The sequence below is a fragment of the Myotis myotis genome, unplaced genomic scaffold (assembly GCF_014108235.1).
Source record: "Myotis myotis isolate mMyoMyo1 unplaced genomic scaffold, mMyoMyo1.p scaffold_m19_p_5, whole genome shotgun sequence".
Taxonomy (NCBI): Eukaryota; Metazoa; Chordata; class Mammalia; order Chiroptera; family Vespertilionidae; genus Myotis; species Myotis myotis.
In genome coordinates, this window is record NW_023416357.1 from 87,095,682 (window position 1) to 87,121,683 (window position 26,002).

Genomic DNA, 26,002 nt, shown 5'->3' on the forward strand with positions numbered 1-26,002 from the left:
CAGGGTGTGGAACACAAACACAAGTGTGCAGTAAACTAGATTCAGTGCTGGCAGTGCCCTAGCAACAACACAGCCCACGGCCGAAGGTGGAATCGCGCAGCTCCGCGAGGAATCAGGCTCCCTCCTCTCTGGTTTCAGGGTGCGTCACCCGAGAACCACCGCTGCCAAGTCACTGCAGCTCGGCAGCTCCTGCATTGAGCGTCTGCCCCATGGTGGTCAGTGTGCGTCATAGCTACGGGTCAGACGGACACTTAGCATATTAGCCCTGATGTCATAGAGCAGCTCAAGGTGAATTCTCCTGACCAGGTGTGTCCCTTCCTCCCCAGGTGCCAAGGTAAGAGCACACAGTGCACCTGGCCTGGTGGCACCTTTATTCTTGAGACCTTCCCATTGTCATCTTTTTCTAGATCAAAGCATTCCTACCCTGTGCACTCTCTGTGTGCACCAAAAATCAGTAGCACTTCTGTGAGGATTTAGCCCAAATGAGTGTGCAGTGTGGGAATGTCAGGTGTGATGGCAGGTTAATATTAGCAGAGCTTCTGTTCAGCCAGCACGTTCAGGTGTGGCAGTCCAGCTCACATCTGTTCGAACCTGCCAGTGCTTGTGCTCCCAGGTGTTATCTGTCTTTACAGTCTCCTAGGTTAGAAGAGACATATGAGCTTCTGCAGACCTTCTGGACCCTAACAAAAGCTGCTCTCTATAGGACACTTTTATGCTACATAACATTTTAATATGCACCATTTTTTGTTTATTTTTGTTTTTGTGAGCATGCATAATAGGATCCTGTGCCTAGCACCAGGCTGCCTTTGACCTTGGAGATTTCAGGGCTGTGCATACAGATGTCCCCCAATGCTAGAGCAGGAATGACCAGACGCCTTGCTGTAGTTATTCCATTTCTGGTTGCCAGTTTAAGGAAAACACCGAGATGTGACCCTGTTCTCTCCAGGACTTCACGTGTCTTCTGTGCTGTTTTGCTCTCTCCCCTCCCCCCTTAATGACTGTGACTTTTGCTATTTCAAAGCAAGAGGTTTGCGGGCTTCAGAGCATTCAGAATGCATTCAGAATCAATATCGTAGTAAATAAGAAACATAATGAAAGAGAAACACACTGCAGCCTGTAGGCAAATTTTACCGCTTACCTTCACATGTTATTATTAGAATCAGCTGCAAATACCAGACTTTCAACTGCCTTTTGATGGGGCAAGATAGGAGACTACTCCTGTAATTTGGGGTAACAATTTGGAGGCATCACCTACAGGCATTATGATGTTTCTCTGTTGGTTTGGGCTACTTGTGCCTATTTTTTAAAAGGTGAAATTTAAATGGAAGAAGTGGTGGAGAGGAATTTCTTAACAAAGGAACTGAAAGCAGAGATAGCCTTCCCTTTCAAAGCGCCTCTCTTGAATGCACAACTCCGTGTGACATATTTAGTTTAACACTTTGGTATTTGTATCTCACATCTCTTTTCTTGCTTCTTTTCGCCTTTTGCTTTCTTTTGTCCTTGCTTTGATCTCACTGTGGAATCACCTTTAAAATGCTTTCATACACAGCAAAAACATCCCTTTTTTATCTTTCCCATTCTTCCTGAAATTTCTTGTTCTTACCTCTCTTTTGTTCCCGTAGTCAGAAAATGCATTATTTAATCCACAAAGCTGAGAGATGCTCAGAGAATAAAATATTCACTATGGCTGCCTTCCGTGTTATTCCATTCTGCATTTTCACACGTGTACTTCCTCTCCATCCCTATTGTTAAAGACCAGAATTTTCCAGAGCCAGACAGGCCCATGCAGCAGGGGGGAACCAGGGCTCTTGTATCCCTGCTGTCCCTTCAGAGTTTGGTGGGCTGCCTGAAGGAGTTGGAAACTAGCAGGTCCTCCTGGATGCCCACTTTTTTTGAGCCCCTCCTTCAGCCAGTGGGCTCCTTCTCCGGACAGGGCTGACCATTGTCCGAGGACGGCTGCCTAGAAAGGTAGATGTGTGTGCCAAGGCCAGAGCAGCAATGTGGGTGCCTCAGAGTGACAGAGAGCCATCGCAGGAGAAGCCTAGGTCCGGCCTTCTTCTTCTTCTTTTTCTTTAATCCTTATCTGAGGATATTTTTTCTATTGATTATTAGAGAGAGTGCAAGGGAGGGAGAAGAGAGAGAGAAAAACATTGATGTGAGAGAAACATCAATTGTTGCCTCCCAAGGGCACCCACTGGGGCCAGGATTGAACTTGCAGTGGAAGTACATACCCTTGACAGGGAATTGAACCTGTGACCCTTAGGTCAGTGGGCTGGTGCTCTAACCACTGAGCAAGCGGCCAGGGCCTAGCCTGGACACAAGGTGCAATTCCACATGAGCAGACAAACAGCTTCAGATATCACCATCATCACATCCATAGGAATCAGAGATGACAAGGAGCGCAGGCAGGCCCCTGACAAGCTTTCCGCAAAGTATTCATCCTCTCTATGCCTCAGTGTCCTCATCCAGAAAATGGGGCTAATACTCCCCCTTACCTCACAGAGTTGTTAGGAGGGTAAAAAGAGTTGACATAAGTCAAGGGGTCACCACAGTAAGTGGCACTTAATTAGGACTCAGTGAAAGTTCAAACAACAATGCAGAATGCTATGAGTTTGCAGGATAGATTACTGTCTGGTTAAATATGAACGGAGAACTAATCCAAAGAGTGTTTCTGGAGCATCTCATGATTAGCTGACATTTTGAGTCAGCTTGGTTAGCAGTTCTAGGATATAAATATTTCATTTTTGATACAGATGGGCATAGTATTTAACATGGTTGAAAAGTAGTGACTGTCAGCATAAAAGGAACTTTGCAGCCGGGAAGTGAGCCTCACCAGGGTGCACTGGCCATGAAGCTGATAACTGATGATGAAGCTTATGGTTGGGGCCCCTTTCAGCCCTCCAGGAGGGAGAGGGGCCTAAGGATGCGTTAACATGTGCATTTGTTTTTGTAGGATTTACAGAAGAGAGTTTTGTTTTGTTTTTTTTCCTTAAAGAAGCACCTCCAAATTGTACACACTTCAGGTCCCACAAAGCCTGCCTTAATTTCTGGATCTTTCTAGCTCTGTTTGGCAGGTGAGAAACCCAGAGGTGGCATGGCCAGGATATGCACCAGGTTTCTCCTTTTTTAATTTTAATTTTAAAAGCTAATTTTTTAACTTAAATTTTTAATTGCATATACTTGACGTGTTACACTGTAAATTTAAGGTGCACAGTGTCTTACTTGGACACATTTATATATTGTAATATGATGGACACATTTATATATTGTAATATGATAGATGTTCCCTCACTTACAGTGGAGTGACAGCCCATTAAACCCATTGTAAGTTGAAAACATTTTAAGTCACAAATGCATTTAATAAACACACCCTACCAAACATCACAGCGTAGCCCAGCCCATCTTAAACATGCTCAGAACACAATATCCAAAAAACGCCGGCAACACAGTATGGAGCATCGGATGGTTACCTTGTGGTCATGTGACTGGCTAGGAGATGTGCTCGCTGCTCTGCCCAGGATAAGGAGACAGTATCATACTGCTTATCACCAGCTCAGGAAAAAATCAAAAGTCAAAATAAGAAATATGCTGTTGCACCATCAAAAGTAAAAACTTGTAAGTCCAGCCATTATAAGTCAGGGACCATCTGTGCAATATTATTGTCTATATTAGTTGTATTGTGTATTAGATCTCTGTGGCTTATTTACTATATGTGATAAGCTTGTAGCCTTATGCACCATCAATCTTATTTCCACCCCATCCCCTGGTAACCACTACTTGACTCTATTTTACAGGTTCCATTTTTTTTAGATCACACATGAAATCATACAGTGCTCGTCTTTCTCTGTCTGCCTAAAAGATAACTTAAAAATTCATTTCTGGCCTTTGTATGGGTACTTTCATGCATTTTGTTTGTTATTTATTGCAAGCATAAAGATATTCTCAGGCATACCTGAAAATCCAGGTGTTTTAAGTCTGTTTTTGTGTTCTTTCTATGGCATCATCCTCACAAGTAGCCAATATTGAATATTTTACATAACTTGTTTAAAAAGACACTGTGGAATGTAAAGCATCGTGACTAATGTCTGTGCTCAAACTGTGTTGCAGACCATGTTTTCCCTGATCTCCTGGTCCCCAAGCTGGGAGCCAGGAGCTGGGGGTGAGGGATGAACACAGGTCTGAATCCTCCCCTCAGAGAGGTCAGAACCCCCTCACTGAGTCTGGGGGGGCTTTGGGAGTCGACTTCTCTGATCCCCATGTTGGTTATCTAGTTAGCAGAGATCAGGGACCAACAACCACATGGGAATCAGAGAAGCTAACTGGCAAGGGAATATGGACTTAGATCTTCAGCGAGGCCTAAGGGTTTAAACTCACCCCAAAACTTTGCTTTACCTCTTTCTTCCTCTCCACCTTATGAACTGACTAGGACTTACAGACACAAAAGCCACATATTATATGATTCCATTTTTATGAAATGTCAAAAGGAGGCAAATTCATAGAGACGGGAAGCAGATTAGTGGTCGCCAGGGGCTGAGGGAGGGCGAGAAATGGAAGCTGACTGCTTACTGGGTGTAGGGCTTCCGTTCTCGGTGATGACAAGGTTCTGGAACCAGACAGTGGTCATGGCTGCACCAAACTGTGCATGCACTGCATGCCCCTGAATTTGTAGATTTTAAAATGGTCAAAATAGTAAATTTCTGGTTGAGTATTTGTGACCCCAGTAAAAGCAATTAAAAAAAAAATCAACCAATGCTTTGAGAAGCTTTGGGGTTGTGTGAGAATCGTCTGGAGTGCTGGTCAACCCCGCTACTGCCCACTAACTTAGAAATTCTTAAGATGGTCTTGAAAACCTGCATTTTCACACAGTCCCAGCTAATTCCGGCTTTGAGACAGGTGGTTTTTGTTTTTAATTGGAATGTGCTATGTGTACTATTTCTTGTCCTATTTGTCACAACCTGTGCATTCCCAGCTAGCAGCATGCCCAAACCTCAGCAATGGCAGACGGGAACAAAGGTTGGAAATGAATGGCTATGGTGATGACATGGGCACTGGTGGTGGCAGAAGTAATATTGGTAGGATTGTAGCAGTAGCAGCAGGAATAAGAACAATAGGGAGAGTGAGAGCAAACGCCAGGATCATATGGGGTCCTAGTCAGGGGACTAACCTAATTGTGAGGGTGTTCCATGGAGGGGTAGCCAGCAATCAGGATCCCAATTTTGGAAATGGCAAGAAAGACCCTCATTATGTAGACTGGGGTCATCTCCCAGGGGCTCAATCTTGCAGTCAAGGCAGGCTAAGAAGGCCCAGGTAGTGGGAAAGCAGAGACATTACAATAACAGCAAGAAAAACATCTCCCTCCTGGTCCCTGCAGTGGCAACCCTGGGGTTTTGGCACAGCTGCTCAGTTAGAATGAGCCCTCTTCCACCCACAGGGGCTGATTCACTGCAGATGGGGCTGGGTCGGGGGCCAACTCTAAGCCAGAGTTACTCAGAATGAGGTCACCAGAACAGCCGCAGCCCGTTGGAACTTTTAAAAATGCAAGTTCTTGGGTCACACTGCTGACCTGTTGGTGAGGCCGGCTCAGGTTCAAGTCTGAGAAACACTCATCTAACTTATGGATTTGTGCCCAGTTGCCATATTTTGAGGGAAAATTAGAACATTCAGTAAGTCTCATCGCCAAGACCTGATAACTATGAGGGATACAGGCATGGCCCCTTGCAGGCCCAGGCCTGTGTGGCCCGGAGGTTCATGCACTGGTTTGGGGAGCAGGTGGAGATGAGTCTGCTAGGTCAGCACTTGCTTCTGCGCTGGGCTTAGAGATAAGGTCCTGGACTGATGGTTTATTCTCTTCTATCACTCCAAGTGCGGGATCTAAATATAATTCCATAATAATGTGTGTATTTTTAAAATATAATTTTTATTGATTTCAGAGAGGAAGAGAGAGATAGAAACATCAATGATGAGAGAGAATTATTGATTAGCGTCCACAACCCAGGCATGTGCCAAACCAGGAATGGAACCGTAATAGGTTGACACTCAACCACTGAGCCACGCTGGCCAGGCCATGATAGTGGGTTTTTTTGTTTTTTTTTTTGCTTTAGTTCTGTTTGTAACTTTCTTGTTGTCAATGTGTACTCCTTGAGCCTGATGACAGGTGTTTCTTTTATTGTTAAGGAGCAGATTTATCTCCCTCCCGGTCCCTTCTGATCACAGGTGGTAATGCTTCTTCCCTGTTGACCTCCCCAAATGCTGTTTACCAAAACGTATAACACACAAGGATTCCCAAATGGCTCTCGACCAATTTAGTATTGGATTTTGTAACACTGGAAGGTAAACATTTATTTTTGCAGAAATGAGTTTCTGTTTTCCTCTCTGAGTTTGTCAGGGAGAAAAATCTTCTGTAAAATGTTTTTCTTACTGTTATTGTAATGTGGTAGAATGGGTTCATTTGTTAAGGATGACATTTCTTAGGTAAAGTGTTTTTCTTACTGTTACTGTAATGTCTTAGAATGGGTTCATTTGTTAAGTGTGACATTTGGGGATTTGTTTCCTTCCTGGGTGAGCCTGGGGCCCTGTTTTTACTTGGTTAACGTGTGGGTTCTCTCACTTTAAGGCAATTTTCAAATCTCAGCATACCAGTGCCCTCAGGCTGTCACAGTCCTGTCCACCAGGACCAGTCTTTCTGGAAGACTCTCCTGAGCTGTCTACTCATCCTCCTCTCCCACAGGGCCCAGATGCATCCCGAAGGGAATTCTCTTCCCTCCCTGGTCCCATTAGGAACCTGCTATTTGCTTAAATCAATGGTCCATCTCAACTCTCATTTTCTCTAATGCATTTTGATTTTCCTGACATTGGACGTGGAATAACTCTGAGGATAAAAGTGGTGTCATTTTTCAGCCACATGGCCTCTCTATACATATTTGTGAAATGAATGCACATATCCTCCTTTTGTAAACTCTACCCTTGATATGATTCTGCCTCTTTGATGCTGTTTCCAGCCCATCTGATCCTCTAGCTCAGCGGTTCTCAACCTGTGGGTCGCGACCCCTTCGGCGCTCAAACGACCCTTTCACAGGGGTCGCCTAAGACCATCCTGCATATCAGATATTTACATTACGATTCATAACAGTAGCAACATTACAGTTATGAAGTAGCAACGAAAATAACTTTATGGTTGGGTCACAACATGAGGAACTGTATTTAAAGGGCCAGAAGGTTGAGAACCACTGCTCTAGCTTGTCTTCCTCCTCACTACACATGTTTCCAGAGTACAGTTCTAGTCTTCACTCTCTCCTGGAACTCTCACCCTCTTATGGGCCGACATCTCTCATCGCTGTGTCCCCGATGCTCTGTGCCTTTCCTCCTCACCTCTGAACCATTCTTTCGGTTCAGCAGGCCACCCCTGCACGTCTGCAGGGCTTCACCCAGGTAAACTCAACTTGTTTTTCCACTTTGCTTTTTCCCCCTCTTTTCTAATTAATGGCATCTTCTCAATCACCCGGACACTGGTGGTTCTATAGATCCAAGTCAATGCTCATGTCTTTTGATTATGTCTATGGTCTGGAATAGAGCACAGGTTCGTACCTCTGCTTAACTCAAACACTACCTTCTCCATGAACACTGCCAACCAAAATAATTTCTCCTTTTGTGACCCCTCATAGCACTTTCCTTCCAACAGCCATTTTCCCCCTTTGACCTTTGCTCTGTTTCCCTTGTAATACTGAATATTCCAACTCTTTGAACTTGTCTCCCCTCCTGCACTACATTGTAAGCATCTTGATGGAGCACTTGTGTCAGAGTTGATTTTGAGTATGGGCAGGGGCCCAACCCAATACTTTATGGGGTGCTGAGTCACATGCAGGGGCTGGACAGAAAAGCCTGCTCATTGTCACTTGCTTTTGAACCCTGTTAGTGGCAGGGTGACATCTCCCACAGAATCCCATAGGTCATCACTTCAGTTGCATGTGGAACAATGTGTATCTGAAGCATGTCAGGGTGAAGCTGGTATCACCCACTTGCTCTTTTGACAAACTTATAAATGCCTGCCCCTCCTGCTCTCTCTTCTGACATCTCAGTCACAACCACTAAACCAATGAGGAGAACACTTGACACTTGGACATGGTGACTGTCATGGCCAAGAGCTGCCATCAGTTACTGGGCAGAGCCAAAACTTGGTCCCAGGTTGCCTGGCAGCTAAGGGTTAATGTGTGGGTCCCCAGGCGTGGTGTTCAGTGCACAATATTCAGAATGTTCTCTCTGAACTTACGGAGATTCCCAGGTTCCGGCCATCATGGGCAAACCCTCCCATGGGTGCTGTGCCCATGCGTGGTTCCTTGCCTCCTCCCCTGGTGTGTCCTTTTGTCCCCAGCGCGCATGGGGGAAAAAGGAAAAACCAAACGGGTTAGGCATGGCCTTCTAACCTTGCTAGTATTATTGTTCCAAGAAATTTAACACAGAAAAAATCAGCCAACTTGTAGTAGATTGTTTCTAGAAGCTGGACATTCTTTGGGCCACCCCAGTCCCAGTTACATGGTTATCCTTCTAATTCATGGTGAGTGAAGAAACAGAGGGTCTCCACAGCCTGGCTTCTCCACCAGCATCTTTAACAACTCTTGGATGAGGGCAAAGATGTCACCCACCTAGAAAACCCACAGGGGGCATGCTGTGTGCTAAGATGGCCCTATGTACTTCCAGCTCAGTGGTTTTCCAAGTGTGGTTCCCATATAAAGCATGGACACTCCTGGGTCCACTAAGAAACAGAAACTCTCAGGCTCTACCCTAGACCTTTGAAAATGAAGCTGTGGGGAGGGGTCAGCAATCTGTCCCAACACCTCCCGGAATGCTGATGTGCCCTCTGGTTGGAGACCACTGTTCTAATCTATAGGCCTATTTGTCCATCTTGGACACAGCTTCCTCAGGTGCCCTGGGCTGCTCTGAAATCTCTGTTCTAGTGTCCTAACCCTTCCTAGAGTGAAAATAATTACTAAGCCGGCTACTCAATGTTGAGCATGTATATGATACCAGATGCCAGGGATAATTCTAGACATCTATGTATATTAACTTGTTTGATGCTCACCACAACCCTATGAGGTCCCCCTTCTGTAGATGAGAAAATTGAGGCACAAATTGACTGGCTGAATTGCCCAGTTTCACCCTGGTAATAAATGGTAGCACTTGGTTCTGAAACCAAGGCAGTCTGACTCCCAACCACCTGCTATGCCTCGTTAGAGGTTTCTGCCACCTCCCCACCCAGGCTCCAGTTTTTTTCTCCTTTCTAAACAAATGCCTATATTAGTCTGCTAGGACTGCCATAGCAAAGTACCACAGATTGGGTGTCTTAACATAATTTATTTTCTCATATTTCGGGAGGCTGAAAGTCCAGCCAAGATCAAGAAACCCTGTCGGCAGGGTTTCTTCTAAAGTCTCCTTGGTTTACAGGTAGCTGCCTGCCCACTGTGTCCTCACGTGGTCTGTCCTCTGTGTGCATGTCCCTGGTGGCTCTGTGTGTGTCCAAAATCTCCTTTTTTTGTTTTGCTTGAAATTATGTATTTTTACTTTTCAATTACATTTAACATTCAATATTATATTAGTTTCAGGTGTATAGCATAGTGGTTAGACATTTATATAATTTATGAAGTGATTCCCCAGTAAGTCTAGTACCCACTTGGCATCACACATAGTACAATATTACTGACTAGAGGCCTGGTGCACAAAAATTTGTGCACTCAGGACAGTCCCTCAGCCCGGCCTGTGCCCTCTCGCAGTCTGGGACCCCTTGGGGGATGACCACATGCTGGCTTAGGCCCGCTTCCCGGGGGATTGGGCCTAAGCTGGCAGTCAGACATCCCTCTGGCAGCCCGGGAGCCCTTGGGGGATGTCCACTTGCCTGCAGGGACCAGACCTAGTTGCAGTTGGACATCCTTAGCGCTGCTGAGGAGGCAGGAGAGGCTCCCACCACCATCGCTGTACTGGCAGCCGTCAGCCTGGCTTGTGGCTGAGAAGAGCTCCCCCTGTGGGAGCACACTGACCACCAGGGGGCAGCTCCTGCATTGAGCGTCTGCCCCCTGATGCTCAGTGTGTGTCATAGTGACCAGTGATTCCCAGTCACTCTGCTGTTAGGGTCAATTTGCATATTTCCCTTTTATTATATAGGATTGTATTCCCTATGCTCTACTTTACATCCCCAAGCTATAGTGTAACTACTAATTTGAACTTCTTAATCTCTTTATCTTTTTCAACCTTCTCTTATTTGCCAACCATCAGTTTGTTCTCTGTATCTATGAGTCCTTCTCTATTTTGTTTGTTCATTTATTTTGTTTTTCAGATTCCACATATCAGTAAAATTATATGGTAATTGTCTTTCTCTGTCTGACTTATTTTACTTAGCATAATGCCGTTTAGGTCCATCCATGTTGTTGCAAATGGTAAGATTTAATATTTTTCATGGCTGAGTAGTGTTCCATTGTGTACATGTACCACATCTATATTCAATTGTCTATCATGGATACTTCTTGGCTATTATATATGAAATATTCTTTGTCTCTGGTGATAACCTTTGTTTTGTCTAGTGTAAGTATTGCTCTTCCAGCTTTTTTCAAAAATTCCACTTGCCTCCAACATTTGGTGATCGTTATGTACATAAAAGTATCAACCTTTAAGTCTGTGGAGTTGGGCCCATTTGGCCTGTGTTTCAACCCTTCCATTACTAGGTGTGCGACCTTGGGACAGGTTAGCATCCCTGAGACTGTCTCTTAATTTGTGAAGTGGAATTAATCTAGGTTAATAATTAATGGAATTAATCTGGCAACTTCCTAGGGTTGCTGTAAGGTTTAAATTAGGTCATAGAAATAAAGCACTTTACACTACCTGCTCATGCAGAAGGAGATGTACGTCATCTCTGTGAGCACTGCTTCTGCCCATGGCGGCATGTTCATTACTTGGCAAAGATTTCCTTCACATCCTAAGACCAAAGCACTGACCCTGTTAACATTGCCTCTGGTGCATGACTATGTGTCTGGACCACTTTGGGCGTTTCCTATAAAAACCAGTGAATGTGCAGATGGAAATGCCCATCTAGCAGTTGACAAACAGGACCAGGGGACAGTGGGAGGACAGAGATGCTGGCCAGGGAAGGGCTGTGGGCCACAAAGAAAATCAACCTCAGAGGACGCCTGCCAGCCTGCAGCAGTGGGTTCTAAAAGCCGGGCCTCATTTCTGTCCAGGTGTGCAGCTCGGCTGCTGGAAGAACATTGCTGTCCTGGGCCGCTGTGTCGTAGATGTCTTCTGACTCACACTGACTGGGTTGTCACAATTTTCTTCTAAAATCACCAACACGCAAACTTTTCCGCATTCTCAATTTCCTGAAGGTCTGTCGGCATCGCAGTGGGTTGGACATACGTTTGAGATGACATGTCATGGACCATCTTGTGTTTTGTCATTTACAGAGGAGCTGAAGGCCCCCTTAGAGGAGTACGTCCACAAACGCTACCCGGGGCTGGTGAAGGTGGTGCGCAATCAAAAACGGGAGGGCCTGATCCGAGCGCGCATTGAAGGCTGGAAGGCGGCCACCGGCCAGGTCACTGGCTTCTTTGATGCCCACGTGGAATTCACTGCTGGCTGGTAGGTCACGTGCTGAACCCTAGGGGTACTCAGGACCTGCAGTGAGGTCAGGAGGGGTTAGAGCAGCCGTGGGCAAACTATGGCCCACAGGCCAGATTCGTTCCGTTTGAAATGAATAAAACTAAAAAAAAAAAAAGACCGTACCCTTTTCTGTAATGATGTTTACTTTGAATTTATATTAGTTCACACAAACACTCCATCCATGCTTTTGTTCCGGCCCTCCGGTCCAGTTTAAGAACCCATTGTGGCCCTCGAGTCAAAAAGTTTGCCCACCCCTGGGTTAGAGTCTGGGAGGTGGGTGCCTGATTCCTCTGGGGCTCCTGGAAGAATGGAAAAGGGGTGGTTGGAAAAGAAGGTGAGACCATAGTCTGGCATAAAACTGGGAAGCAGGGAGAAATTTATCTGCTATCTACTCAGTCCATCATTGTCATTGTCATAGGTCCCTTGTGATTCCTCGTTCTAGGCAGACACTGTGTCTCAACTTTCACCAAGTTGGCCTGTAGTAATCCTCTCAGCCTCCTGATGATGATAAAGATTTCTGTCTTGCCCATGTGGCACGTCTGGCATGGGCTATCTGTGGCTCTGCTCCACTTGTCCTCTGGACTCACTCCTGTCTAGGAAACACCACTTTTGTAGCTCAGAGAAAAGAATGCCGGCTGGACCTTGCAATGACTATGAAAGTGTCTGCTCTGTGGTGACATTGTCACTTCTGCTCACATCCCCCTGGTTAAAGCAAGTCACATGTCCAAGCTAAACATTGGTGTTGAGGGAGAGAGTACAGCCCTCTGCCGGGAGGCCCTGTGGGTCACATGGTAAGAGGCAGGGCTTTTCCTGGAAGGGGAATCAAATTACTAGGAACAGTGGTGCACACTTTCCCTGACGAGATGAAACTGCTCACTTCACAAGCATTCTTTGAACACAGTCTCCTGTCCCCATGCTCAGTAAACCATCCAGAGAGAGACTGAGCTGGATGCTTCTCAGTGTGTGGCACCAGGCAACCTGGGGGAAGTGTGGTCCATTTAAGGAGACAGTGGGGCTTTGGGTTTGGGGCGGAAGCCAGACCACCTGGGTTAGAAGCCTGGTTCTGCCACCAGCTGGCTATGTGGCTTGGGGCAAGTGACTTAACCTCCCTGGACCTCCGTTTCCTCATTTGTAAAATGATGACCATACTATGTATTTAATGGGATTGTTGTGAGATTTAAACTAGCCAGCACATGTGACATGTTTAGAATGGCGCCTAGCTGGTAGTGAGTAATCAATAAATATGAACTGTCATTAGCTTATTAGGAAAAATATGTGTTCATAGATTAACAAAGGCAGCCTGTAATCAGAGTGACATGGATAAGGTGGAGAAGATGGTCTAAGAGTTGAGAAGGAGGAGAGAGCCTTTCTACTGGGGGTAATTAGGGAAGGCTTCTTGGAAGAGACGGCACATGATCTAATAAGCCTCGGTCGGTAGCCAGACTTCCTGCCAGTGGCAGAAGGGCATTCCCAGGGGAGAGCAGCGTGAGAGAAGACTAGGAGGGGACAAAGAACTGAAGCGTGTCTCAACCTCAACTTAGATGGTGTGTGCAGAAGTATTGGAGGCAGTAAATGGTCCAGCGTATATTTTATTGCTCATTTTAAATAGAAAGATGAGGTGAGCCAGCAGGTAATTCAATACCTGCAAATGAAAAGAGATGGGATGTAGGCCGAGCATTCTCATCATTCTTCCAAATAATGCAGAGGAATGGGATTTCACTTGACTCTTTTCCGGAGCCTGTGCCCCATGTTAAGCGGGGAGATTAATGCCTGGCTTGTGAGAGCCATCTTCTTCCGGAATGTGGGAAGGAGCCCTGCCTGCATCTGCTGCGGAGACACACACTGGCAGGGTGACTTACCATCTGCTTTCTCCCAAGCCAGCAGGGCTACACCTAGAACCTGGAGCCTTCAAACTTCAGAGGGAAGGCAGGGGAGGGGCTGGAGTGGGGGGCAGGGGGAAGAGATCAATCAAAAGCATAACCAATAGACACATTCACTAAGGGCAGTGGTTCTCAACCTTCCTAATGCCGCGACCCTTTAATACAGTTCCTCATGTTGTGGTGACCCCCAACCATAAAATTATTTTCGTTGCTACTGCATAACTGTAATTTTGCTACTGTAAACAGTATGTAATTATATATGTGTTTTCCGATGGTCTTAGGCGACCCCTGTGAAAGGGTCATTCGGCCCCCAAAGGGGTCGCGACCCACAGGTTGAGAACCGCTGCACTAGGGGGTGAGGGCATGTACTGGGGGGTGGGGCTGGCCGGGGAGAGGTCAATGGGAAAAAAAGGAGACCTATGTAATACTTTAAACAAGAATTAAAAACAAAAACAAAGGAACAAAAAAACCTGGAGCCAGGTCACTGCCTATCTCCTAGTGCAGTTCTGAGGGGCAGGCTCTCTGGGAGGCAGGAATCTGCCTGCATTTGCATTTAATTCATCCATCCGGTCAGCCATTGCTAACCAATTCAATTAGATCCCTTTTAAGAAATCAAATAATCAATTAAAACAGCTGAAATAGTCACACACACACACACACACACACAAAGAAGCTAGCGAAATGCTTATTAAAACCAGGCCATTAAGGACAGAAGTGACCTATTTTGGGAAAGGGAATTCAGCTCCTGCAGAAAATACAAGAGGCATCTACCAGTGCCCTGAGGGGGAACTGAAGCCGCTATGTAAAACTGTAATGCGATGCAAAGCATAGAGTCGGATGGCCTTGCTTTGGCCTACTCGGCAGGTATAAAAGACAGGCTGGCACTTTCTGAATTCTTGCTCCAGGCCTCTCCTGCAGGCATCAGCATGGTAGCATCCCACTTGGCGAGGGCCTGAGCTGCGTGGCACGGCGCTCACTTACAGCTGCACGATCCAACTGGGGCAGCCCACTTGGGAGCCTCAGTTTGCACCCAGAGTTCCAGCCTGCCAAAGCCTGTCCATGAGCTACATTGCTGCTGTTCATTTCCTGCCATCCGGGGGTCTGTGCCCGTTGAGGTGTGGGCTACTCAGGAGAGAGACTTTATTTCTGCTTCTCTGTTTCAGGGCTGAGCCGGTTCTCTCCCGAATCCAGGAGAACCGGAAGCGGGTGATCCTCCCGTCCATCGACAACATCAAGCAGGACACCTTTGAGGTGCAGCGGTACGAGAACTCGGCCCACGGGTACAGCTGGGAGCTGTGGTGCATGTACATCAGCCCCCCGAAAGACTGGTGGGACGCCGGAGACCCTTCTCTCCCCATCAGGTCTGTGGCAGGCACGCTCTGGTGGCCTTGAGTCCCAAATCCCAGAGGACAGAGGAGCCAGGGGAGTAGGCTAGGGGACACCCTGGGGATGGGGTAGTGGTGTGTAAACGCTGCTTTAGGAATTTTGGGTGTCCTGCCATCGCAGCATTTTGATCCTTTAGCTACAGTTTTCAAGAGCAGCTTCTTAAACAGAAATCCTGAAAGACTGAATTGATGGTGTTACACAGGATGTGAAAGCCCCCTTTCTAAGACCCCTAAAGGGGACTCTTGCTGTTCAGCACAAGCTTTATTCAATGGTTCTATCCATAATTAAAAGTGGACATATGAAAAAAAAATAATTCAATGGCCAGAGAATGGGGAAGCAGAAGCATATTCTGGTTTTGGCTTGGGGCAGAGAAGTTGTGTATCCACGAGGGTAGAAATGAAGGGGTGGTCTAGGCAAATAAGGGAGAGGAATATTCATGATCTTTCTGGGAATGGGGTGGTGGTTTTCCCCAGAATCAGGCTTCCACCTCTTTTCTGTTTTTCCTTGTGGTCCCTTCTGGTTTTCATCATGGTGAATATCAGTTGTCATGGTGCTCCAGGAGCCTGCAGAGTGGGGTCCTTCTGGAGGTCGAGGGGAGAATCCACCTTTTTGCCTTTTCCAGCTGGCAGAGGTTGTCCTCACTCCTTGGCTCATGATTGCATCACATCCCTTTCCCCTCTTCCTTCATCACACAGACTTCTTCTTTCTTTGACTTTCTTGCCTACCCTTATGATGGCATTTGGGGTGCACATGAGTACTCCAGGGTAATCCCCCCATCTCAAGATCCTTAATTACATATGCCCAGTACTTTTCCCCATATAAAGTAACATGTACAGGTGGATATTTTTTTTTGCCCGGCGGCTGGGTGGTGGGGGGGTGGGGGGGCAGGGTGGTGAAGGGGGGCGGGGCGCGGGGGAGGATCATTATTCAGCCAGCCACAAATGCCCTGACTTTTCAATTAAGAAGATACTCGAGTTATAGTTCAGTAATGTTTGTGATTTCTAATTGAGGCCAAACTGACTTAAACCTTCATGATTCTGTCTTACGTTAGAGGAGAGGGGAGAAGTGTTCTCACTTGGTCCTAGTTTTAGGACACTGTTGGTATAAAGAGGGATCGCAAGAAGGAATAATGGAAGAGCAGTGAGAACACTTTACAGGTAACCATGAAGTTCTTTCTCAGTTTACAAATTTTTAATAAACAAGACTTAGATTGCAAGATGTACAGAACCCCCCATCCCAGCACCCCCATCCTCTGCCCCATCTATAATAATAAAAGCATAATATGTTAATTAGACTGGACAGCCAAACAACCTTCCCGATGTCATTCCAGACGTCTTTCTGGATGAAGCCGCCACGGTGGGGGCTGAGGCAGAGGCAGTTAGGGGTGATCAGGCAGGCAGGCAAGCAGTTAGGGCAACCAGGCAGGCAGGCAAGTGGTTAGGGGTAATCAGGAAGGCAGGCAGAGGGGTTAGGGGTGATCAGGCAGGCAGGCAGGCAGGCAGGCAAGCAGTTAGGAGCCAGTGGTCCCAGATTGCGAGAGGGATGTCCAGCAGTTGGACATCCCCCGAGGGATCCTGGATTGCGAGAGGGTGCAGGCCAGGCTGAGGGACCCCTTCCTCCCATGCATGAATTTCGAACATTTCTAGTGTTCTTATATTTTCCTGCTCAAATTGAAAGCTGAAGAACTGCATTAGAGTAGAGCCACCTATGGGCAAAGCTGTGTAACAAGGAAGGCAGCCTTTTGGGCCAATAACTTTCTCAGCCAGAGATGCCTCCATGGCTCATTCCCATCCCAACCTAGATATTCACTGTCTTCATGCGATGCTACAGGGCCACATTCTTGGCTCTCTACAAATAGTAATGTAGATTCATCCCTAAGGTGTCATCTGAGAACCAAAGCATAACCTTTGGGATATTTAAAAGCTAATGGGTGAGATACTACCTCACACCCATTTGGACGGTTACTATTAACAGCAACAACAGAAAAGAATAAGTGTTGGCAAGGATGTGGAGAAATTGGAAACTTGTGCACTGTAGGTGGGAATATAAGTAGTGTAATCACTGTGGAAAACAGTTTCTAAAAAAATTAAAAATAGAGTGGCCGTATGATCCAGCAATTCCACTGCTGGACATAAACCCAAGAGAGTTGAAAGCAGGCTCTCAAACAGATACTCATACAGTACACCCATCTTCATAGCAGCATTATTCACAATAGTCAAAACGTGGAACATAATGTGGTACATATATGCAATGGAATACTATTCAGTCTTTAAAAAGGAAGGAAATTCTGACACATACAACAGCATGGATGAATCTTGGAAACATTATGCTAAATAAAATAAATCAGTCACCAAAAGACAAAACTATGATTCCGCTCATATGAGGTATCTAAAATAGCCAAATGCATAGAGACAGATAGTACAGTGGTGGTTGCCAGGGGCTGGGGTGAGGGAGGAATGGGGAGTTGTTACTTAATGGGTATAGAGTTTCATTTTTGCAAGATGAAAACAGTTGTGGAAATTGGTTGCACAATAACATCACTACACTTAACACTTCTGAACTGTACATGTAAAAATGGTTAAGAGAGTAAATTTTATGTTATGTGTATTTTACCATGATTACAACAAATGAATGTGGAGTGCTTCAAGACCCCTTGGCTCTCAGAGTTTGAAGGAATGAAGTTCAAATGATTGGCTGACATGCAGTGAGTTTCAGATTTTTGGCCAAATGTTGCTTCCTCCATGACATACAGGAAGGCTGACCTCTGGCCTTGATAAATAAGGGAGTGAATGAGGTTGTGACAGTGGTGTTAGTGACAGAGAGAAAGAAGTAACTATAGTGCAGTGCTGTGGGTGCCCGGAAAACACGCTGTCTCTGTATATATAACGCACTAAAGCAAAAACTTGGCTTGTATTTTATGAGCTAGGGCAACATTAACAGATGATGAATAGGCATTTTTAAAAGACTAGAAAATAGAGTCGTGATCATGAATCATTAATTCACATGCATTTCTGATGTACAAAATAGAATCACATACCAATGATCTCTTTTTAATGTACCATCACTTATAAAATGCTTAATCTGTTTATAGTTGATGGAGATATTTAATTGTAGGAAGGAGTTTTTATGGCCCTTCTGATGTTATTAAGCAGATACAATATGATTCGTAAACATTAGGACATGGTGGTCCCCCCCTCCCCCTGCTCCCCCATGGTCCCGTTATTTGAATTATAATGACTTTATTCTGGCAAAGGATGGGAGGAGAAGAGCTTTTTCGCAATCCAAATGGCATCAACATGGATGGTCTTTGTATAAGAGCCTTCTCAGTAGGCAACATAAAGTAGGAGATTTCGCATTAAGGGAATATGTTTCCTTTCTGTTTTACTTCTTCCTCTCTTTCTTCCTATATAACTTCTGCTTGGCACGCAGCTCTTTCCCGAAGGTTTTCTATTTTAAATCTGCTCGCCTTTGTGTGCACCAGAGTTTCAGGTGCAGAGGGTGGGCAGTTGCCATTAAAGAGGACAGAGCTAAGTGTAAGGCATGGGGATGGGAACTGAAGAACTCGGGCCCCCCAGGGAGGTGCCAGTCCATGCGATGGTGCTGGGGACACAGGGCCGGCGGTATCAGGTCCTGAGACGTGTAAGAAAAGACACAAATCCCTATCATTTCATACAACCTCCGAATTCTCAGTGTTGGCAATAAATCCCTCTTCTTCCAGACAACATGTTTCCAGACTGGATTTGACCATGAGGGTCCCTGGAATTGATTGTTAGTCTACCCGGGCTGCTTTGGGGACCTCTGACATTCCCAGGACAGCCTGACTCCATACGTCTCACACTGGGAGCTGTGGGTACTTGCGATTTGTGGCATTATTGTGGGGCTGAGGGATTGGGGGAAAGTGTGGCTCAAAGCTACAGGAGAACCATGGCTGGACTTCCTGGAGCTTGAGTGAAGGCATGAGAGATCCCCCTCCTGCCTCCATTGGATGCCCAGTCCTCTGCCTGTGGCTGAGATTGCTAAAGACTTTGAGAAGAGTTGACCCAGCTCTTGCCTCTGTGCAGAGAAGGCTCCCAAATCTATGTCTTAATTAAGCCCTAATTTTTCACCAAAATGGCATCATCTCCAATGTTACATTGAAATCCTATCAGTAGATCAGTTGAGCTTAAACTTTTTTGAGTCAAGGACCTCTCTGATAATCTAATGAAAGCCAGAGACCCTATTACCCTGAACTTGGATAAACTGACACAACTTTGTATATAGTTTTATGAAGTTTATGGGTGCCTTGAAGCCACCCTCCTAATGTTCCACTGGGCTTATCTTCAGAATGACTGCTAGATAGTTCTACTTTCCCAGTTGGAGAGTCTTTCTTTACCATTTTTTTTTTTTATCACCCACTTATCTATATGCTTTATGAAGCCAGGACTGTGGTTATTTCATTTGCATCCCCAGGACTTAATGAGTACCTGGATGCCTGACAGCTGAGGCTCAGAATAGAGGTCAGGGTTAGTGAACCATGAGGAAGAGGGTAAGATTGCTTAGAGGTACATTAGAGAAGGAGAAAGAAAACCCAAATATTTCTGGGTGAAGGGAGCCTTCATAAGGGGAACTGACAGGAACTGAGCGCTCGGAGAGGTATGGGGACAACCAGAGCAGCAGTGGCATAAAGATTTAATAACAGGCCCTGGCCGGTGTGGCTCAGTTGGTTGAGCATTATCCCATGCACCAAAAGGTTGCTAGTTCAATTCCCCATCTGGGCACATGCCCAGGTTGTGGGTTTGATACCTGGTCGGGGTGCGTGTAGGACGCAACTGACTGATGTTTCTCTTTCTTTCCCTCTCCCTTCCTCTCTCTCTCAAATCAGTAAAAACTTTTTTTTAAAAAGCATCCAATAACAGGAAGACTACAAGCACCATTTGGTTTAAGGGATTACCTGGGCATAATCTTAGTAAAACCATCATAATATAGTATGTGGGTCTGAAGCTGGGTGGCAGTGGGTGGAGAAATGAATTGGACATGAAGAGGTGAGGAAAGTGAGGGTGGATTATACTTCTGAGATGTTTGAGGGAGACTTGGGGAGGGTTAGAAACTGTGGATGGAGTGACAAGATAGAGTGGCATGTTTTATGTTTTTTTGTTTTGTTTTTTAAGAATGGGAGACACCCAACAAGTACCTCTAGCACAATGAGCAACTAGAATCCAGGGTTTATATTTCTAAAACCCCAATTGCTTTGCTTTCCTCCTGTTGCATTTAACTTGGTTAGCACAATGAATCCTTCTCTTCCCTCCAGCAAGTCCCATGATGTTATGAATCTTCGGTAATGAAAATCCTAGGGTCACTTTAAGTCACAAACCAGCCTCAGTTCATTATTGAAATTGTCCTCCTCTCCCTCAGCTGTGGTCTGCTGCTCGCTGACCCCTCGCAGATGAAGAGGGGCTGGAGCCCTTATTCTTTTTCTCCCTCACCCATCTTTCTCTTGGGAGGTGCAGTGTCTGACTCCACAGGGGCCCCATGGGGTGAGGTGGGGGAAAGAGGGGATAGGAAGATTCTTGTTTGATCGACACTGTCTTATAATCGTTTTGAGCTCTCCGGGGCAGCAGGTGGGTAAAGCTGGTTTTTCCCTTGGGCACATAGAAGGTATTTTGATGGCTCCGTGTGGGCTGGGACTCCCGCTCAGCTGGTCCCTCCCAGGTTCCCCCCGCGCCCCCTCCCCCACCTTGGCGTCCATACCCTCTTGCTGCTAGGATCGCCTCACTCCAGCAAGCCACTGCCTTCTTTTCCTAATTAATTAATTAATTGGTTCTATTATAACATTTCCTAATTAAGTAGTATTCCAGTGTGTACATAGAGCACATTTGTTATCCATCTATTTTTTCCCAGCTCTATTGAGGTATGTACAAAAGAGTTGTATCTATTTAAGGTGTACAACGTGATGTTTTGGCATGCATATAATATGAAATGATTATCATAGGCAAGCTAATCAACACATTCATCACCTCACATGGTTATCTTTTTTTTTTTTTTTTTTACGGTGACAATACTTATGATCTACTCTTTTAGCAAATTTCAGGTATACAATATGTTGTTATTAACTATAGTCACCATGCTATAACATCAGGTTTCCAGAACTTATTCATCTTGTAAATTCAAGTTTGTACCCTTTGACCAGCACCACCCCTCTCCCACCTGCAAGCCCCTGGCAGCCACCACCCAGCTCTCTATTTCTATGAGTTCAACTCCTTAAGATTACACATAGATTAGATCTGGCTTATTTCACTCAGCATAATGCTCTCCAAGTCCATCCATATTTTCCCAAATGGCAGGATTCCCTTTTTAGAAGCTGAGTAGTATTCCATGTGTGTGGAGAGCACGTTTCTTACCCATTCTTCTACTGGAGAACACTTCGGTGGTTTTTTCATATTCTTGTACGCCACCATCTTGGACATCCCTTTTTTTATGTTTCATTGCTAATGTTTTTAATTGTGGTAAAATGCATATAACACATTTTGCCATTTGAAATGTAGAATTCAGTGGCCTTAAGTACGTTCACAGCGCTGTGCAATCATCACCGCCATTTAGTTCCAGAATTTTGTCATCACCCCTGAGACCTTACCCACTAAGCAGTCATTCTCTTCCTCCCTCCCTTCCTCCCTCCCTTCCTTCAGCCTGGGCAGCTCCAGCCTGCTTCCTGTCTCCATGGATTTGCCTATTCTGGACAATTCATATAAGTGGTATCACACAATATGTGGTCATTTGTGTGTCTTGGTTCTTTTATAGCATAAAGTTTACAATGTGTATCCATGTTGGTACATGTAGCATGTAGCAGTACTTCATTCCTTTCTATAAGTGAGCTTTTATAATGACTTCTTTTAAAGTGGTCACAGGTCAATATCCCTTCTGGGTACCATATCTGGTTTCCAAGATTTACACACCTTTGTTCTGCATGGAGGGGAAGAGGCAACTTCCCCCACAGGGCCCCCTGCTCCATGGGCCCCTTGCCCTTTGCTGGGATGACTCTGGCACCAGGGAGGGTGTCTCTCCACTGCCAGGCGTACTGAACCCCAGACTTAGGATTAGATGGTAGGACCCCCGGTCCCTCCCCTTGGGGAGGGAGATTCGGGGTACAACTCCCCCTAGGGAAACTTCAGACACATTCCTCCCCCAGAATTCACTCAGTCATCCTCATTGGCCAGCTAACTGTGGTTTGGTTATCTGCTTTGAACTTTTTGCATGATCTCTTTGAATACAGCGCCTATGAGAACATTAAAGGTTCCGCTTTAACACAGTACATACAGCCGAGGGCATGGAACGAGGAGAGAGGGAAGGGCTGAGCCATAGAAGGAGAGGGCTGATTGGAAAAGAAGGACCCTGAGGGGGAGGAAGGTGTGGGCATAGTAGCAATTTAGTCTTGTCGAAGAGAAAGAGAGCTTGAGGTATATGACCCACCTTTTCGTGGTGAATTAGGAGGAGAAAATCACTGCTCAGAGTGAGAGCTAGACCTTGGCTGAAGGGCTCTGGAAAAGCGAAAAAGGTCTGGATTAATTGCTGAGAGGAACGGGAATGGGCAAGCTGGCCAAGAACACAAAAGCTAATTGTTGGCTGTTATGAGGGCCTAGGAATATAAATTTCTCACAAGGATTTCTTGACAACAGCTACTATGAATTCAGTTGTGCTTGGATACAAACTTAAATTTTATTATTCATAACACGATGTATGTATACAGGGTTGGGCAAAAGTGGGTTAATAATAATAATAATACATAACAAATAATACAAGAATACATTCTGTGTTTCACATACTCACTACTATAAACCTACTTTTGCCCATCTCCACATGTGAAAAATGGTAGCAAAGATAAGAATGAGGGATATAATATATTCAGCCTAAAGGCACCTTGGTTGTGGACACGACGAATTCATGGAAACCCGCTTAGATCAGCAGGCTTCGGAGGTCCGAAGCTCACAGCTTGGTAATCACCCATCTGTAGGTTCTCTCCAGCTGTAAAACCCCGTGACTTTCACCACGGGAGGGAAGGGCCTATGGTGTCATCTGAGATGGGACACTTCGCAGCACATTGCTATGGGGGCACGGGCTGAGAGCTGAGTCAGGCGTCTGCTGTGAGGTGCCAGTGGTGCCTGCCCGCTCTGTGTTAGGTGGCCCTGTAATTAGTGGCATGACTCATTAATAACTAATTCAAGCTGATGATTAACATTAGCAATCCTTAATTCAACATATAATTTGATAATAAATTATAAGGCACAGGAGCCATTAGAGCCTGTTAGACAGTTTGAGTTGAAATGGCTGTTAAGGATATATAGAGTTGCTGGGATCTCAAATGCTGTGCACAAATGTACATAAAAGGAGAAGGTTACTTTTCCCTCCATGGAGGACTATGATAGCTTACACAGAGGAAATTAAGTGAATAATTGGGTTTTCTTAGACTTTGTAATAGAAATAGCTTTCCTATGCATTAGCAAATATATTTTAGGAACCAATTATATGCTCAGCCTGTGGTAGGACTTCCAGGGAGACAGTATTAGTAAATTACATGGTCCTGCAGAAGGAGTTCATAGGCTGGCGGGAGACACGGCCCACGTGCGCATAATCACACTTCAGCCTAGGTAAGAGAGGATGCGTGGGAAAGAGGGGGCAGTGGGTGTGGTGTGCATAGAAAAGCTCATAAAAACCTAACTCTGGAATTTTCTGTGTGCCAGGCATTATTCTTTATACAATACCAATCCATTTCCACCTCATACTGGCCCTGTAGAGGCCAGTATGTCCCCGTTTCACGGACAGGCTGCTGAGGGGCAAGGGTAAGCCCTTTACCCAAGGACACACACCTCGTAAGGTGAAGCTGGGATTCACGTCTCTGCTGTCTGTGATGTCTGGGCTGTCTTCCCTGGAAAAGGTGTGGCTTGCTAGGCCTGGCGGGCTGAGGGGGATTGACACTGGCAGAGAATATGGGAGACAACACAATTATAGGTGTAGTAGTGAACACAAGGCTGTGTGGGGTCCCCAAGATCACCCTTGCATTTAATAACTCATTAGAAGGACTCAAAGAAGCTCAGGACATTTGTTATGCTCATGGTTATCATTTATTAGAGTGAAGGGATAAAGGCTAGAACCAGCCAAGGAAAAAGATACATAGGAAGGAGTCCAGGAGAAATCAGGCGTGAACTTTTAGTGGTCCTCTCCCTGTGGGGTGGCATGGACCATGTTGCATTCGCCCAGCAACAATATGTAACATGTATAAAGTGTTGCTAACCAGAGAAGCTCTCCTGAGCCTGGGGGTTCAGGGTTTTTACTGGGGCTCAGCCATGTGGGCATGGAGCACCCATATGACTAACCTTGGCTACTCAGTCTCCAGCACCAGCTCCACCCAGGAGACTAGACTGATAGAGCAGGGCCCTAGCAGGGTCTGGAGCCTCAGAGTCGGGATATTCCGAGGGCTGAACAGTTATCTTCCAGGAGCCGGGCAAGAGCCATTTCTTCCTTTGGAATGTGCAGGGTTTGGGCAACCCAGGCCCACTGAGTTAACCCTTACCTGCACAATAGGAAGGGGTGTTTTGGGTCTGGTGATGGTAGGGAATGTGCATTAGAAAGTAGAGGAAAGTGGGAGATTGAGTAGATCAAAACAGGAGGTCACTTTAGGGAGAGTTCTAAATGTAAAAAACATGAGTGTAGATTCTATCCAGTGGCCCATGGAGGTAGACTGATGGGAATAAAAAGCTAATCATAAGAGACAAAATGTAGTATAGTGGATGGTTAGGGCTGGGGAGGGGAGGAGAAGAGTGACTGCTAATGGGTATGGGTATTTGGGGGGGGTGAATGATGAAGATGTAATAAAATTGATTTTGGTGATGGTTGCACAACTCTGAACATACTAAAAACTATTGAATTGTATTCTTTAAATAGATGAATGGAATGGAATGTGAAGTCTATCTCAGGAGCTGATGGCTATCAGCAGATGGCAGATGGCCAATCTTGCAACAAGATAGGCCAGTTTAATTGTTGGCTCAGGGTCTGTGTGGTCCCCCTTTCGTGGGAAGTTACAGGGCAGCACAGAGTACCACAGGCAATTGAACTGGGGTCAAGTCCCAGAGCGGCAGAATTTGTCCTGATGGAGTCATGGATAGGGATTCAGGCACCAAGGAGCATCCTGGACAGAAGCTGAGCATTGCCCAGCGCTGGACCCACCCAGCCGGGACTGCTGACCAACCTGAGCCACTTATATGATACTGGCCAATGGCAGCACGTTATGGGTAAGGATGAAGACCACACTCGTTACTACTTGGTTTTGGGTCTAGCAAAGGAGTCTGGGAAAAGGAATCTAGCTCAAGGGCCAGGTGAAGCCTGTCACAATTCAGGGAGAGAAAAACCATAGTGGAAAACCTAGACGTTCTCTACCTTCTCTTCCTGCTTCCAGTAACGGAGGAATGACCTGTTCAATTTGCCACCAACAGGGTCTGTATCATTGGGCAGGTCACTGCCGTCTATGTAAATGAGCTTTTAATTTTCTTATCCATAAAACCTACCCGACAATTAAAGATGTGTTGTTCCAGTAGCAGAAAATTTCCATAACAAAGCTTTTGGTCTCACAGATGAAAAGCAAACACTGATTGTAAACTCTCTGAAGTTATGGAATGTGGTGTTGTGGAAAATCAAATGTTTTAGTTAATAGAGTTCTATAGAATCAAGACACAGGCCAATTTACAGTTTAAAAAAAAACCAAGAAAACCAACAAAAACCTCCACAGAACTCTACTTGCTTTCTTCAAGGGAAACCCTGGAGGTGCACAGCTGATAGAAGATGTTGGTTTAGTCCACACTGTGGGGTTTCCTATCACTTGGAAGAGACATCGTTATAAAATAGGATCAGGAATAATGGTTGGCCCTGTAGTGTTGTGTCATGAGCACTTATCGATTCCCATTGTGTGAAATCTCTGTTCTGAGCCGCATGGAGGATTCCCTCCTGTGTTTCAGTCCTCTTCCAGTTTACCCTTATTGACACATATTTGAGACCCCAAATGAGGGCTCAGTGAATGAAAATGACAGCTGGAGAAGCAAGGATGGGAGTCTGCCCTTCTGTAAGATTGTCTT

The 26,002-nt window shown here is 45.6% G+C and overlaps 1 protein-coding gene across 3 annotated transcripts in view; it reads left to right on the forward strand.

Moving 5' to 3' along the window:
- Positions 1-26,002, forward strand: part of GALNT17 (polypeptide N-acetylgalactosaminyltransferase 17) — a 423,223-nt gene that overhangs the window by 220,084 nt on the left and 177,137 nt on the right. For all 3 annotated transcript variants that reach the window (XM_036310766.1, XM_036310767.1, XM_036310768.1), the window contains 2 exons: positions 11,445-11,619; positions 14,684-14,881. In XM_036310766.1, the coding sequence (XP_036166659.1) occupies positions 11,445-11,619; positions 14,684-14,881 (373 nt within the window). The remainder of the gene's footprint in view (positions 1-11,444; positions 11,620-14,683; positions 14,882-26,002) is intronic.